Source organism: Myodes glareolus, chromosome 4 (assembly GCF_982192425.1).
Source record: "Myodes glareolus chromosome 4, mMyoGla1.1, whole genome shotgun sequence".
Classification (NCBI taxonomy): Eukaryota; Metazoa; Chordata; class Mammalia; order Rodentia; family Cricetidae; genus Myodes; species Myodes glareolus.
The window spans coordinates 30,147,917-30,164,260 of NC_142029.1; the positions used below are offsets into that span (position 1 = coordinate 30,147,917).

The 16,344-nt window shown below is 44.1% G+C and overlaps 1 protein-coding gene across 2 annotated transcripts in view; it reads right to left on the reverse strand.

Annotated features, from left to right (window-relative positions):
* Positions 1-14,812, reverse strand: part of Aqp9 (aquaporin 9) — a 41,510-nt gene extending 26,698 nt beyond the window's left edge. The window contains exons 1-3 of one of the 2 annotated variants that reach the window (XM_048424144.3): positions 14,690-14,812; positions 11,217-11,329; positions 9,951-10,125 (exon numbers count right to left, since the gene is read on the reverse strand). In XM_048424144.3, the coding sequence (XP_048280101.2) occupies positions 9,951-10,125; positions 11,217-11,329; positions 14,690-14,731 (330 nt within the window). In that variant the 5' untranslated portion in view covers positions 14,732-14,812. Of the gene's footprint in view, positions 1-9,950; positions 10,126-11,216; positions 11,330-11,810; positions 11,937-14,689 lie in introns of those variants that run through there. The other variant, XM_048424145.3, reaches the window with a different exon arrangement.
* Between the last annotated feature and the right edge of the window lie 1,532 nt (positions 14,813-16,344).

Sequence of the window (16,344 nt, forward strand, 5' to 3'; positions counted from 1 at the left end):
AAGAATTCATTTTTTTTAAATTCTCATACTATCTACCAAAAAAATATAGATTTGTAAGGACCTAAAGGCTGACAGCAGACCCGACACAGAAATTAACAGTGACTTGGGACGATGCCTGCAAATTACCTACTTAAAAATTGCCACTTCTAGTTGATCTTGTAGCAAGGAGCACAGTCATACAGAGGTGGAGACATGTTTGTTCCATGTCTACCTCTTTGAAAGCATCAAGGACAGGACAAAGATTTTACCTTTGCAGAGGCTTCCCACACCAACCAAAAATGTGTGTGTGTGTGTGTGTGTGTGTGTGTGTGTCTGTGTAGACAAGGAGTGGTACTTTGAGATGTGCCGTCAAGACAAAGCTGGAGGCTCAGAAGCTCTGGTTTCTAGCCACTTCATCTGAACACAACTGGTCTAAGCAAATTCCAAACAGGCACAGTTGATTATTCAAGTGTGTCGGGCCTGCGAAATAACATTGGGTGAAATAGAATGTATGCACTGAACATTCATTTTGGTGAGAACAGGGCGAACTCAGCAAAATGGAAAGGATGGAGAAGGTGAGCATTGGCTTTAGGAATATGGTCAAACTGCAAATCGTTGACCAGCAGCACACAGGACGGGTTGATAGTTAAGTCTGAGAGCTTAATCCTAGTTATTATTTTAACGAACTAGAAACTAACAAGACTTTTAGTTTTTTAATTAGAAAATGAGTCTATATAATTGATAATGAATGTAAGCAAGTCTGCACTAGTAACATTACCAACAAAATAAAAGGAGAGAGCTTGAAGAGGGGTGCCTGTGGGTAGTGGGAGCGGAGAGCTGGGCTCCTGGAAAGAGATGGGAACCTGAAATGCATATGATAGAGATGCATTGTTTACAGATATGGTGCTGTCGAAGGACAAATAAAATTGTCCTATCCTTTTAAAAACCAGTAATAACGATACTGAAGGAGAATTGAGAAACGAAACAAGACCAAGGAGCTGGAATAGCTGGTCAGAGCTTTGTCGTGTGGATTTGCAAATTCCTCAAACACACAAGGCAAAGCACTTAGGGCACACAGAGGGTGCGTGGGGGAGTGAAGTGGATGTGGGTGAGGAGAGCTGTTGGAGGCAGCGAGAAGACGGAACGTCAAAGCAGAAACCACCGGAGTGGAAAGCAAAGAAACCTTTTAAAAACCAATCAAGAACAGAAAAATCTAAACTGGACCTATGACGTTTAAGTAAATCTTCCCTCTCCTTGTTTCTTCTCTTTCTCTCTCCTTTTTTCAGTTTATAGACTAAGTAATCTTTAAGGAATAGATAATTCCCAGCATATCGAAAGTATTCTTGGGCTAGTGAGATGTCTCAGAACTGAACACTTGCTGCCAAGTCTGACAGCCTGAGTTGACCCCAGGACTTCCATCGTGGAAAGCAAGAACTGGCAAAATGGTATCTGACCTCCACACATGCACATGGCCACATAGATAAAAAGATAAAGAAATACAATGAAAATTTAAAAAAAAATAAGCATTCTACAAAATAGGTCTGAGAGAAAGAATTCCAACCCATTTCAGGAGACTCATGAAACCTTAGTAATAAAACTAGACAAAGATAATATATAAAAATTATGATGCTGGTTCAGCAGTAAAGAGCATTGCTGCTTTGCCAGAGGACCCAGATTTGGTTGCCAGCACCCACTCAGCAGCTTATGACCATCTGCAACTGCTTCCAGGGGATTCAATGCCCTCTTCTGGTCTCTGCAGTTACCATGAGTACACATGATATATATACATACATATATGTAAGCAAAATGTTTATACATATGAAGGAAAAACAAATAAATCTTTAAAAATTTATGATCTGAATATTTAATAAAGCATTACATATCAAGTGTAGTAGGATTAATTAGGGATTAGTACCAAGAATGCAGGACTTATTTAATGCTAAATTTATTTATCAACAGAATTGACTACATGAGCTTATAAAGGGGACTCATGTGTTTATTTCAAACTCTTACATAAGTGTGTGTGTTTCATTGATGCAGAAATAGTATTCTAAAATATTAAAAAAAATCAGCCCTAAATAAGAGTTCTCTTAAATTATACAGTATTCTCCAGAATCCCCTAGGGATATTCACATTTAATCAAAAAACATCATGAAGTTGACTATAAAATGATAAGATTATTATGGCTTCTACTGACACCACACAAGAGGTTTATGCCACAAAAATGACAGTAAAAGAAATCAAATACTTAGAGAACAGAAAATAGTAAAGCTGTCATTATCTTCAGAAAAATAAATCCTTGACAATAGCAAGAGAGCTATGCTAGAATCTATATGACATATACAAAATATAAATTCTAGAAAAAGTCAACTAGTGATCCACTTTGATGTTCATGAGTGAGAAAATCAACATTCTGAAATTGTCAGTTGTGTCAAAAATGACACATGAAGTCAAGACAAAATACTCAATTCCATATTTTCTTTTAAAGAATTCGATAATTTAATTCTGCAATGCATATAGAAGAATTAAAGGTTGACAATATTGAAAAATAGTGACAGTTTAAAAATGAAAAATAATCAGAAAGTGATTATAACAAACATATGACATTCTAGACATTAGTCACATTGTTGGATCTGATTGGTCTAGACACAGAAATGAAACATACACACACATGTGAACTGGCATATGACAAAGATGTCATCAAAATATGTGGAGAACAGAAAGTTTGTTCAGAAATGGGACTGGGTCATTTGCCTTTCCAGACAGGGAAGGCAGACACTCTACAACACACATCCAAAGTCTAATGACTCAGAGCTTTAAATATGGAAAGCAAGGCAGTTAGCCTTCATAAGCTACAGAATATCCTTAGTGTCTTGCTCTGAAATAAATATTCATATCCTATAAATATTGGTCCAGAAGACAAGAGCAGGGAGTGCACTGTGTCCTAAACACATGTGCTTTCACGGGAGAGAAAAACCCGATGGTTCAGAGAAATGTGTGTAAAAAGGATCATACCCAGCCTTGACAACCATCTGTGTGGATTAGCTTTGTGTTTCTCTAACAAAATACCTATAAGAAACAACACGTAAGGAGGACAGATTGGCTGGATGTGGTGATACATGCCTCTAATCCCAACAGTGAGATCTGGAAGCAGAAAGATCAGTTCAGGGCCAACTTAGATATAGAAAGATTGAGGCCTGCCTGAACTACATGAAATCTTGTCTCCAAAACAAACCAAGAAAGGGAGTAGAGGGAGAGAAAGCTGAAGATGGAGGAAGATTTATTTTGGCTCATGGCTTAAGAGGTTTAAATTGATGGTTTGGCCCATTTGCCTTAGGTCTTTTGGTCTGGAATACACCCTGTCACAGAGTCATATGGTGAAGGAAGCAAAACAAGAAAGAAAGGAACCAGAGATCCCAGTGACCTAACTTCCTCCATGGAGCCTACCTACATCTCTCAATAGCATCACAGGCTATGGACCAAGCCTTTAACACAGAGGCTTTTGTCGGATTTGAGATCTAAACTGTAGCACTGTCTTTGGGCAGAATGAGCCAGGGCACTGCTGACCGCAGACCCTGCTAACTTACCACTCACAGGATTACAGGAAGCTCTAGCTACCTGTGACCCTCGGTGTTCATCGTTCAAAGCTTCAAGTCGAAGGTGGTTTTGCAAAGCAATGAGCTGGAAGAGTATATGAGGGAGAAAACAGAAAGGCTATGACGGACCCATAAAGACAGAAGTTGAACAAGGGGTCTTTTGAGACCCAATTCTCAGTAGGTCCTTTGCCATGAGACAGAGAGGCCTCATACCAGGAGTAATGGTGCACACTTTTAATCTCAATACTCAAGAGGCAGAGGCAGGCAGATCTCTGTGAGTTCAAGCCCAGGTTGGTCTACAGAGCTAGTTCCAGGCCAGCTAGAACTATGAGACCCTGTGCTGCGGATGAAGGTGGGGCTGGGAAGAGAACTTCAGGGGAATCAAGAAAACCAAAAACCTAAAAGGAAGTTATGTGCCATATGGTCAGTAGGGCCTCAGAGCCATGAACGTATGGTTGAATCACCTCAGGACTCAAGTGTTACAAGAGCTTAGAGTACATTTGAGTTTAGAGAAACAAAGATGTACCCAAACCGCTAGTAGACCTTCTAGCAAATGCCCCAACCACAATCATATTTGCTCTGAGTCATCATTTAGCATCTCTAATGTGTTTAATAATGTCTGTAAGCTATAAAAATCAATCTCGTTTTCTTTTTTCATGGGAAAGGGGTCAATTCTTATCAAATGATGGTATTTTAGGAATGGCTGCTGTCAGGGTATCAAGACCAGCTCTTGTAGTCAAGGGCCAGCAGATCCTGGATAAAGGTCTTAGGGCCTTGCTATTCCTGCTTCCCCATCTGGATCAACTGACCTGATCACTTTCCCTTCTCTCTTTTCCTGGAAAGATAGAGTCCAGATGAGAACTCTGTGTTCACAGGAGGCAAAGCAGAGGCGAAGCCCAGCAGCCTAAGGCAGGGTTGCTAGCTCTAGGCTGATTCAAAGGACACAGAATTGCATCAGCCTGGGCCTCAGCTCCTCTTTCAACAAGAAGGGTCAGTGACATGTGCCTACCCACCCTTATCTTGGTACTCAGTGTTTCTGAATAATGGAGTAGACCAAAATTACCTGGGCTTATGCCCTATAAAGTGGGTGTCTCCTTTAATCAGGAGGGTGATTTTTTTCATTTGAAATGCTGACCACATATTCTCCTTTGAAAGTCTCCCTGGTAGGAAATGTTCTTGCCAACTGGAGCACACACACTTCATGGTGACAACTTTTCTGACCAGTATAATTTACAAAGAATCTGCCCAGAATGGAACTAGGAATCTGGTGACACCCATCACCAACAGGGACCAGTCACAGAGGAGGACAAGAACAAGGAGTACAAAAGCCTGTACTCTGTGGGTCTGCGGCCTACTCTGTCTGCTTCCTCCCTTCCTCACTGCCCATGGCCCTGCCCCTCTGTATTCTGTGTTCCAAGAAAATCTCTTTTGATTTCCTTCGAGGGCACAGATCAAGGGCATACAGCTATTTAAAGTAGTTATGCTTTCTTGAGATCCATCTCTAATATGGAAGAGGCTTTGGTAGTAAGAGGAGAATTAAGGGTCTTCCCCACTGCCCATGCTTCCACCTCAGAAGGATGTCCTTCCTGAGGAGGAAGTTAGCTGGGACATTGCTCTCAGCATCAAGGTTAAGAGGAGCTTTGTATAAAAGAATCCTGAAAAGTATGGAAAGAGATGCAAGCACATAGAACAATGAAAGGCAAATATAACCTCTCTGAGAAATCACACAACATCATGACAGGTCCTGAGGAGTGCAGAAGAGGAAGAGACTGTAAGTCTCTGTGTACTTACGGGGTCCTATTTGTGTTTGCCTAGAGCTTGGGGGGAGACACAGAGGAAAGCCATCTCAAGATGCCCAGGAGGAGTCTGAGATGTGCGAACTCCCAGGCAGGAACAGGGGAAAGGGAGTTCCCCCCCCCAAAAAAAAATTCTATGACCATTTCTGATGCTAGAGACTTTACATACCATGTGCACTGACTTCTCATCTCTGTGATATATTAGCTCCTTTCGAGGGGACTGAGACTCAAGGAGACCAAGCTTGGGGCGATTGGACAGTACTGGCTTCTCTGGGAATCTCAGGGCTAGTACAACCTCTGCAGTTCACTATCCCAAGCCACCAGCCCAGGTCTAAGTGATTCCAGCCTTCGACTCCCTCATATCTGCATTTCATGTGTGTCCAGACACGGGGTCCTGGCTACCATGCCTAGTATCATCAGCCTGGCTACCCATTCACCATTCAGTTCCTATGGCCCCCAGCTCCTGGTTTCCATCTGCAGAAATGCTGAAGCAGGTGTGTGGAGAACAAGGGGTAAGAGATCAGACCTACCATACAGTATCCCCAAGGGATTCCAGCCTTGGATAAGAAGTGAAATGGCAAGCATAAGATCCAGAATTAGAAAGAAATCCACACCTTCTGAGTGCGAACCTTTATCTTTTTGAGGTCTCTCCCTTCCCTTGCCCTCAACTGTTTATGGATGATAATAAGGAAGCCAACTGTTTGTTGCAACTTGTTATTACTGATAGAACTATTTACTCATAGCAACAGCGAATATGGCTATCTTGGTGATTAAACAACTAAAGAGCCAGATACGTGTCTGGAACTTGCCACAGGCTCCCTTCTTTCCAGTTTAAAATGACAAACCTTCCCTCGGCAAGAAGGTGGATGCATTGCTAACCTTTCCCTAACATCAGTAAGGATAAAGTCTGTGTCTAAAAGGTCCCAGTGCCTAACAGGCCAAATTTCAGCTCGTTCTTTGGCTCATGCCTTGGTGATTTTTGAGCCACAGTTTACAAAGACTTTTTTCATTTTCTTTCCCAGAGGCTACCAACAGGCCTTTGCCATTTCAACTATGGCATGAATGCATTTGAAGGGACTACAACAAAAGCAGATGCCATCAGACTCCTGGGATCTAAGGAGCGGGGAGTGGTCCTGATCCCTCTCAGGTCTTGTCAATAGGCAAATTGTTACTAGAAAAATACAGGTAAGATTTGCATTTGCCAGTAGAGCAGGAATAATGTAACGGGATGACTTTGAGCAAAACTATGTGTTACAAATCACAAGAACTCTGTCCAGGTTTTATAGAGAAATGAGCTGAGAGGGACATCAGTGAAATATTTTCTGACAATGCCAGCCACTAAGTGGAGAAGCTGGGGAGGCAGTAGCAACTCATAGAACTGCCTTACATGTATAGACTTTAGAGCAGAAGGCTCTCTGAGCTTGGAGGGAAGGATGTCTGAGCTTGGAGGAAGGGATGCCTGACTTCATAAATCAGTGACGGCAATAGCATGTGAGTCTGTGATGTAGGAAGCCAGTCCACTGCACCACCCTACCTTGGTGCTGTTACATGCTGGGGAAAGTATTGGATACAATATGGACGATGCTGATTCCATCTTTAGGGGCCTCATCTGTCATCCGGCTGTATGGGAATTCATTATTTTAAAAAAATTACACTTCTTTTTTGCATTTCTCTTTAAGGCTTTGACAAAACAGAACATGACAACCAAAGTTCTAGATTATATTTAGCAAATAACTATCTGGTGCAATAGGAATTAATCATTCATGACAGAATTACCTTTAGTCAGAAGACATAAAGTTCTGTTTTCTACCATGCAACATTCAGATAGTCTATGTCTCGCTTCTTCCTGGAATAATTGGTCTGTGTGGGTGAAACTGTTCTCATACCATAGAAATCAACACAGAAGATCACAGTGAACCCAAAAAATGTGGGATTGCTCCCCACTGGCAACCAAACCATATAGTTTGCAGTAGACATCAAAGAGGTGCCCTCCAACTCAGCACTGATACAGTCCACGTGGAGACATCAAAAGATCCTACAGGGTGAGAGCTCAGGCCTCAAGAGTCACCTTCCCCCACTTCAGACCCTATTGGTGAACTTCAGGTTGTTTGAACTGTGCTTCTGACTGATTTATTCTAATTTGAGGTTCCTACAAGCCCCTCCTTGGGGTACCATTAGTTTGGCTTGTGCATCTCAGAGAACTCAGGGAAACCCTGAATTTACATGTTTCTCCTAAAGGATTCTGTAAAGGGGTACAGGGGAAGAGAAGAATGATGGCTAAGAGGAGGGGTGCAGAATCCACATCTACCCTCTAGGCACCTCCTCCTGTTCAGCTGTTGTCTGGACTGTTCAGTTCAGTTCAATTGTCTTATGACGACACCACCACATAAACAAGACTAAAACATCAAGAGGCCGAATGAGGAAGTGTCAAAGCATTGTGCAAGGCTATATAACTAGGTTGTGGTTGGGAGGCATTGCTCAGAGGCGAAGTGTGTGCATATTGCATACAAGACTTTGGGGTTGATTCCAGGCATCAAAAAACAAGTTAATAAAAGTCACTGAGCAGAGAGCCAGCAAGGCTCATTTGCCCAGAATCTTCTCTGCCCTTCTCTTTAACAGCATTCCTTCTTCCAGGGTATGATGCTGACTCCTGAAATGGGGGTCTTATGACCTATAATCTCATGGAGTATTTCCAGGGTTTATGGCCAGCTTGAAAAGGGCAGGGGTGGAGGTTCAGAATTTCTGGCCTTGGAAACAACAAGCCCTCCTATCTGGGGCCAGCGCTGGGGATGGAGACGGGATGATAATATTGACATTGGGGAAGATGGTGCAAGGCTGCATGATCACAACGGTGAATGGCTAGAATCAGCGTTCACCTCCTCAATGAGCAATGGAATAATGAAACTGATTCTTAAGAAACAAGGAAGAGTTTAAAACATTTTCAGTTGTAAGAAGGAAGCTGAGCTCACTTCTTTATTGCCTGCACTAAGAGCTAATATAGGTCTGACTTCATTTTTCTGCATAAGTCACTGTAGGCTGAAATCCGCCTGTGGTGATGCTTTTTTAGGGTTAGAATGCCAAATATCATGGCCCCAATGGTCATTGGGGGGTGCACACCTTTAATCCCAGCACTCTGGAAGCAGAGCTAGGCAGATTTCTGAGTTTGAAGACAGCCTGATCTATATAGTGAGTTTTTAGGCCAACTAGAGCTACATAATGAGGCTTTATCCAAAAGAAGACCCAACCATCTCCATATCTGGCAGAGGGCAATTTCCCAGAAAGCTCTGACTGGAATAAGAAGACTTGGGGCCTTTTTTCTTTTCTCTCTTATCCTTCTGACTGCCCTGACTGAGGTTCTGAGCTCGACTCCGATGAGAATAAGTAGGAGCTTCCCGCCAGGGAAAGGTAAGAAGCCTAAAGCTATCTTTTAACTCTCCTTGTCTTGACTCAGTTGACTCATTCTATTCCTATCCCCCTCACTGATCTAAAGCCAAGAACTTCCTAATGTGTAAAACTTGAAGACAATTCTCTAAAATTCTTGAGAAAATGAAAATGTGCCCAATGTAGGGTCTTTTGGTGCTTTATAAAAGTTAAATCAAAATAAATAGTTGTCCCATGATAATTTTCTCGTTGCAAAGGGTCAGAGTTCAGCTAGGAATTCAGGGTCCATTATTTGTGGCACAGTAAGAGCCTGGGGCCAGGGCTCACACCGCTTTAGTCACCTACAATAGTTTCTGTTCGCTCTCTCTTCTTCCCCCAACCCCACTCATAGCTGAACAAATCTGTGTGGAGGTTCTTAGGCCCAGTCCTCATTAACATTTACGAAGCTTTTTTAACTGTCTATTGAAAGATCTTTAGAGATTTGTTGAAGCCAAGTTAAATCAAAAGGGGGAAATTATATGAAATCAACACAGGGCTACATACACCCCCCCAATCCCTTGTGGTGAGATGGCTTAGGGGATAAAGGTGCCACCAAGTCTGATGGCCTGAGTTCCATCCCTTGAGCCTACATGGTGGAAGGAGAGCCAACTCCAGCAGGTTGCTTACACACACACACACACACACACACACACACACGCACACACGCACACACAAATGGATGTGTGATTGTTTCTTTTTTTAAAGTTAGATGATCTGACAGCACTGCCTTTGCCAGGCACCTCTCTTGGTAGCCTGTTTCATGCTGTTCATATTTATTGACCATTAATGCTTATTCCAGGTGACTCAGCCACCTGATGGGAAGCAAGCGGAGCACACAAATCAGTTCTTCATCTAGAAGAGATTTCTAGCAACTCACTCTTCCATCACATAGCCGTTTTAGAAGCCACAATGAGGAAAGCTCTCCAACCCCCCCCCCCCCATCCTCTGCTCCCATCAGCTGTCTGGGTAAACCTGACAGTAAAATGAAATTCACAGGGTCACCAAATAGCCAGACAACCTAGAAAGTGACATGCTGCTTCCTGGAAGAGGCTGGAGCTGATAATCAAAGAAGACAAATCAAGACAAATGCCTGTTTCAGTAGCTTGGCAGCCAGGAAGGTGGCATCAGATCAGAACTGGGGAAATCAGGAAATACTCACGATCATTATAAAGGTGCCCAGGAACTCAGAGACTGTCTCCTTAGCTACACTGCTCCTTAGGGCCAGCCTCTGTGTGAGGCTCCTCTTGGTGCGTTCCTTCTGGGAAGGCATCTTGGAGTTTCTGCCAGATGTGTGCTTTCCACCAAGGCCCGCTTGTCCTGCTCCTTGGCCTTCGCTACCACATAAAAAGAAAACAAATCCGAACCCTTAGCTCCTGGCGCATTCCCTGAGACAGCTGGGGAGATACTGGCTATGCAAAGGCTGTCCTAATTAGAGGCTGTGACTTAATCTTTGTCTGCTTTCAGGGACTGCCCTGCCTGCTGCTGAATTAGTGAGTTATAACCCCAAATCCTCAAAATGATCCTGATAGATTAATCATTACCTTTATTCTCTGACTGCTTTTTTTCTGTTGTTGACTCTTCCGCCACCCCCGCCCCGGAGAGGAGAAAAAGAGATGCTGTGTTGGTCGTGTTGCCAAACCACCCTTAGTCCCGAAGAGATTCACGTTACACAATTTTGTCTTTCTGGTGATTTGTTTTCCCTATTCAGAAGTGGGTGGTTTGGGTGCTAATTTAGAACTGTTAGGTCAGCTATGGATACCTTCACTGTGAGCACTCTCTGCCCAAGATTTTCAACCAGACTGGAGGGTGTGAGGGATAAAGAGGCTTGTTGTCCCAGAGATCAGTACCCTCATTTCCAGCTGGCATGGCCTCAGGGATTTCATGAAAGTCCTCTAGAGTGGCTGAGAACTGCTCTAGAGACAGCTAAATTAACACAAGGGGCCATCAGAAAGGCTTAAGGAGGTGAGTTTACAGGCCAAGACGAAAACTCCCCCTTGTTCATGGTTTCCCTTCCTACTGAGCGAAGTTTAGGATTCAAGAATCAAAATGACAGAGAAAGGAACAATGTACACCAGAGGGCTGAGCTTCTAGTCCCTTGAGCCAGGAGGGAGGGCAGTCAGATTGTATGCTACCCCAATTAAAGAAGAAAGGGGTGACTATGGTTCACTAAGGCACCTAGTTCAAATCTGATGAATCAACGTCTTTGCAGGCAATAGACTACATTTGACATCCTGCCCAATAAGCAAGGCCTGATTTCCAAAGCTGGCTTGCCTGAAAAGATGAAATTCAGCTGTCCCCTCTCAATACCCCCCAGGCAGTCCCACTGAATTAGAACCCACATTGTGCTCCCTCCCTTCCTCCCTCCCTTCCTCCCTCCCACAGAGCAGCCTGCTGGGCTTCATTCCTCTTTGGGGCCCTCCCCTACCTTTGCAGGAGGCCTCCAGTCTTTTCCAGTTGAGGAGGCAGGCAGGCAGAAGAGAGGAGAGCATGTGAGGAGAGCGGCTGGGGAGAGCCCAAGGGCACGAGCAAACACCTAAGCTGCAGGTAAGGTTTACAGTTCAGAGCAAAGAAGTCACATTATAGCAAAACCCAGGGTAGAACCTAGTATTTTGACTGTAGCTCCTGATTACACGGCCATGGAGAAGATAATAAAATGCAGAAGTGATTATGGATAGCATTGTCTTGGAGAGTTTCCTATGACCATGCTATGCCCAAGTCCTGGTTGCTAGACCAGAGAAACAGGACTTTATTGTTCTGACTTCAGCTTAAAGACAAAGGGTGTTCTTCGGAGTGTTCATCCACTCACCTGATAAATATTTATGGCATACTTGCTGTGTGCCAAGCACAGCCCTTAGCAAAAAAAGCCGGGCAGTCTTCCCTGCCTGTCATAGGACTGAGTATGATGGAGACCAACAGACAGGAAACAATCACACAGGCACAAATAGACAATTGCAGCTGAGACGCATGCTCCACGGGGGGGACTGTATCCCTGTGCTCAAATATGACAAGGGAGGTTCACCTTGCTGGAGAGATCTCTGTAGTGTCTCCCAGGATGGCATGTCTGAGCTGAGATCAGGAGGCACAAGGCTTACTCACTTGAAATGGGGAAGGAAGTGGATGTGTAAGGCTTTGAGGGGTGGAGTGGGTGGGGCAACACGGTACCTATCAGAGAATGAGAGAAACACCCACCAAGGCGGTTAGCCTCCGGAGAGAATGAAGGAGTGAGTAGTGTGCAGGATAAGCTGGGGTCAGGGAACCAGACTCTGTTGAGTCTCGTGAATTGTGTGTCAGGGTAGAAGTGTCATAAATCATCGGAGTTAGATTAGGCAGGCAAATGAGATCACTAGATCTTCAAGTTTTAAAAAGTTCATCCTCCGCTAACAGTCCCTGATGAACTACTGGCAACTGATGGATTCTGTGCAAGAGACAGTCATTTTCTTCAGTTGTGTTAACAAGGGTTGAGCTCACCAGGCTCCAGGGAGTTTCTCCAAACCCCTGGCCACACAGACAGTCTCTGGTTAAAATCAGTGGGTCACAAGTCAAGTGGTGGTGGTACATGCCTTTGATCCCCACATGGAAGGAAGCTGAGGAAGGCAGATCTCTAAGTTTGAGGTCAGCCCTGCCTACAACAAGAGCAAGTTCCAGGACAGGTAGGACAACACAGAGAAACCCCATCTTGAAAAAAACAAAACAAAACAAAAACGAATGGGTCACAAACAAAAAGACATAAATGTGAGAAGGGGTCCAATGGGGAGAAGGAGGCTTGATGGCAGGGGTGGGGGAGTGAGATAAAGAAGGGTAGGGACAGAGAGTAAACAGAAGGCTCTAAGTATACATTACACAGTCAATGAACAGATGAGATTGGGCATGTTCAGGGTGGTACAGCCAGAGAAAAAGACAAGATCTCCTGAGTATGTTGGGAGCATGGGGTTCATCGGAGAGGGTAGAAGGGGAGGGGAAGGAAGGGAGGGGAATGGAGAAAAATGTATAGCTCAATCAAAAAAAGGGAGAAAAGCATGAAAAGGTGGGGTACCAAGAGAAGGAGGAGCAAGAACAATGGCAAAAATTAAAATCTTCACAGAGAGAATGTAAGTGCATATAATTTTTATAAAATTGTCAATGAACAAATTTAACTAATTGAAATGATAATCCTAGCTGTGAGCTGGAGATCAGATTAAAGGGAGCATAAAACAGCCATACACAGATCCACACAGGGGTGTTACATTATTCTAGAGCTGAGGAACAAGTTTCAAAATGAAGAAGTAGAAGCTATTTAATGATTCTTCGCATTCTAAAATGAAAAGGGTTGATGGGATGTGGAAAATAAAAGGACCCATCGAGGTATTTTGCTGGGAAAGACCAGACCATAGTGAGCACTGTGAATCCTATTTGTGTGAAGTGCAGCTGCAGGTGCATATGAGAGATAGGAGGAAGGAAGCAATGTGGGCCCACTCGAAAAGGGTGTGTCCAGGGAGCTAACAGATGAAGCCGTTAGGACTGACCGCGAGAGAGAGCAGGAAGAGCCTAGAGACAGAGACTGAGCAAACGTGAAGGTTAGCATTCACTATCACCATAACTTACCATCCAAATGTAACTCCTCACTTCTGTCCCTAGCCGCCAAGTAAAATCTCCCAAGAACCCTAAGAAAGTAAGCAGTGAACATCACCTTGCCCTTTCTCCACTTTGGGAGGGATCCTTGTGGTCCCCTTCAGTGTTCTAAATGGATGCATGGGGCTACTGGTAATTTCCATACATGTAGCCATCCCATCCCATCCGTCCGTCCATCCATCCATCCATCCTTCCATTCATCCACCCTCTCCATCCATCCATGCTTCTACCCCATCCATCTATCCATCCATATATCTATCCCATCCATTCACCCATCCCACACATCTGTCTGCCCCATCTTTATATCCATCTATCCCATTCATTCATCTACCCCATCCATTCATTTACCCTCTTCATCCATCCATGCATCCCTCCATCCACATATCTATCCCATCCATTCACCCACTCCATCCATCCATCCATCCATCCATCCATCCATCAATCCATGAATGATATCTATCCATAAGTTAATCTATCCCAACCCAGCCATCAGCCTATATCCTATCCCATCCATCCACCAGTCTTTATCCTACCCATCCATCCTATTTCATTTATTCATTAATCCATCCATCCTCCCCTCCAACCTACCCATCCTTTCATGCATTCATCCAGGAAAACTTTTCACTAAATACTAGCCATGCATCAGACACAGCATTAGGCCCTGGAGATTAAAAACCAGATCTCTTCTCCTAAGGATTAATAGTCTAAGAGATAAAGTCCTGCAAAATGACTACCCTGCCCAATAAAATAAAAAGTACAATGAACCAAAACCCCAAAGGCAGACACCTGGGAGGTTGCTCCACACTAGTCAACACCTTGACCCATTCTGCTGTTAACAATTCTAACTAAAGTTGCTGGGCTCTCTGGCCTCAGTTCCATAGTGAGTGTTCAAGACCAGCCTTCGATGTGCATTTAATTCCATTTGAATGTGACCCTCCCTGGATCCAGCATTCTCGTTGGTGTGCCTGCCTTTTCCCACTCAGGAGACCACCAGTTGTTTACAAACCTGACACCCCTACCCTGATCTCACTTTTTTACTCCCTCTGCCTTGTCCCTTGGGCTCCACTCCAGTTCTGTCTGTTCACACTTGGAAACTATATCATATCCTGGGACTGTTTCTCTTTCAAAGTCTTTAACACTAAGATTCATTTCACTGACTGAAATGTCCACTCCTCATTGTTTTTTCATCCGTGCTCTTCCTGAAATCTGCCTGGCAGCATTCTCACAAAGCCAGCCTCTCTTCTCACCACGTTCTTACTGTGGGCTTGCCTGGCTTCATGATGCACTCACCTGCATCTCGGGTTCCACTAACCCGTTGACTCTCGTCTCCATCCTCACTGCGCAAGCCCAACTGTGGGTATGCTTGGCCGTGGATTTGTCTCAAGCGTTCTCTTTCCGGACAGCTGGACGATTCTAGGGAAACTCACATCATTGTATTGATTGTCCCTTGGCAGGTAACTGTGGCACAGCATCGGCACTGATAGTGCTCCCCGGTTAACCTTTCCTGTCCATGGCTGGCTCGATTGCACCATGAATTACAATCATCCATCGCTTTGGGGCTGGACCCCCAAGTTCTCCCACATACACTTGGTCATCCGGATCCCACTGAGCTTCCTTCTCCACAGCAGGCACATGTCTCCCCTAGGCCCTTCCAGCTCCCACACAGCTAATTTCTCCCCTAGGGGTTCCAGAGAAAAACAAGTAAGGTTCATCGGCTATACTTCTTTTCATGTCCTTCCTTCTCAAAAGTTTGCCTCGGTTTGTTTCTGTGTCATTTCCTTTGTCTTCTTTTTGCAGTGAGCCCCATTCTGGCTTTCTGATCCAGCCTCTGGGGACTCCAGCCAGTTAACATTCCCCTCACCTCCTTTCTTTCCTAAACTGACTTTCATCCCAGGGCCCCAAACAAGCCCAAGTTTCTCTTATGCTGAAAACAATCTTTCAAAGTTGTTTTACTTCAAATTACCATTTCATCTGGCTGTTCCATTTTTCCCCTCGATTTTTTTTGGCGGGGGGGAACAAACTTTTCTGAATATAAAATAATATTAACTCAAAAAAGTTATAAACATTTAAAGTAAAACATCAAAATAGCATAACTCCTGGCTTCAGAGATAACCAGAATTGAAATACTCTCCTGTACGATTCTCATTAGTAGATATGTACAATACTTTTCCTCCTAAAAGTGAGAAATTTACTTGATCAAACTGGTTTTGCTCTCTTAGAATCTATTCTGTTCCTTTCTATGCCAATGTATAATTCATCTTTCTAATGACTGTGCAATATTCTCTTGTACAAATGTGTCATAAATATAAGGCATAAGTAAAGCAAGCTCCTTTTAACGGAAAATTGGTTATGTCTAGTTCTATTAAAACGGAGCCCCAGACCTCCCAGATCCATTTCTGACGTTATCACGGTAAAATGTCAGTAGCAGACCCTTACCAGGCAGCTGCGAGACGTTTGTAAGTGTCCAAAGTGCCCCGTGCTAGGAACAACTGAAGCTGTTAACAGTTACTTTGTGATGTCACCTCCTCACCTCTCCTCCCCCCTCTCATGCTAACTGCAGCTCTTGACTAGCCAGAATGGGAAGGGCAAGATTCTAGCTATCCTTCCTGTATCCCAAGGAAGACACATTTGGGCGCAGCCAGTCTCATTTTCCACTGCCCCGTCCAGATGCCCAGCCCTCTCTATAGTAAGGTAATAGTAACTTCGATGACCTACAGCATGTGAACTGGGCGTGTGAGACGCCCTGTGAGATCCCTGCTCCAGCTGCAGGACTTGGCTAGCTGTGGAAAGCTGAATGCAGCTGAAGTCACCTGTCACTCAGCCATCCTCGGGGAGAGGCTCTGGTGGACTCCTCACTCCAGCAACTCCGTCTTCCTTTCATCTTTGTGGGGAGAAACATGACAGTAAACAAATCCCCAATCTCCAGATGTCACCACCCTGAGCCG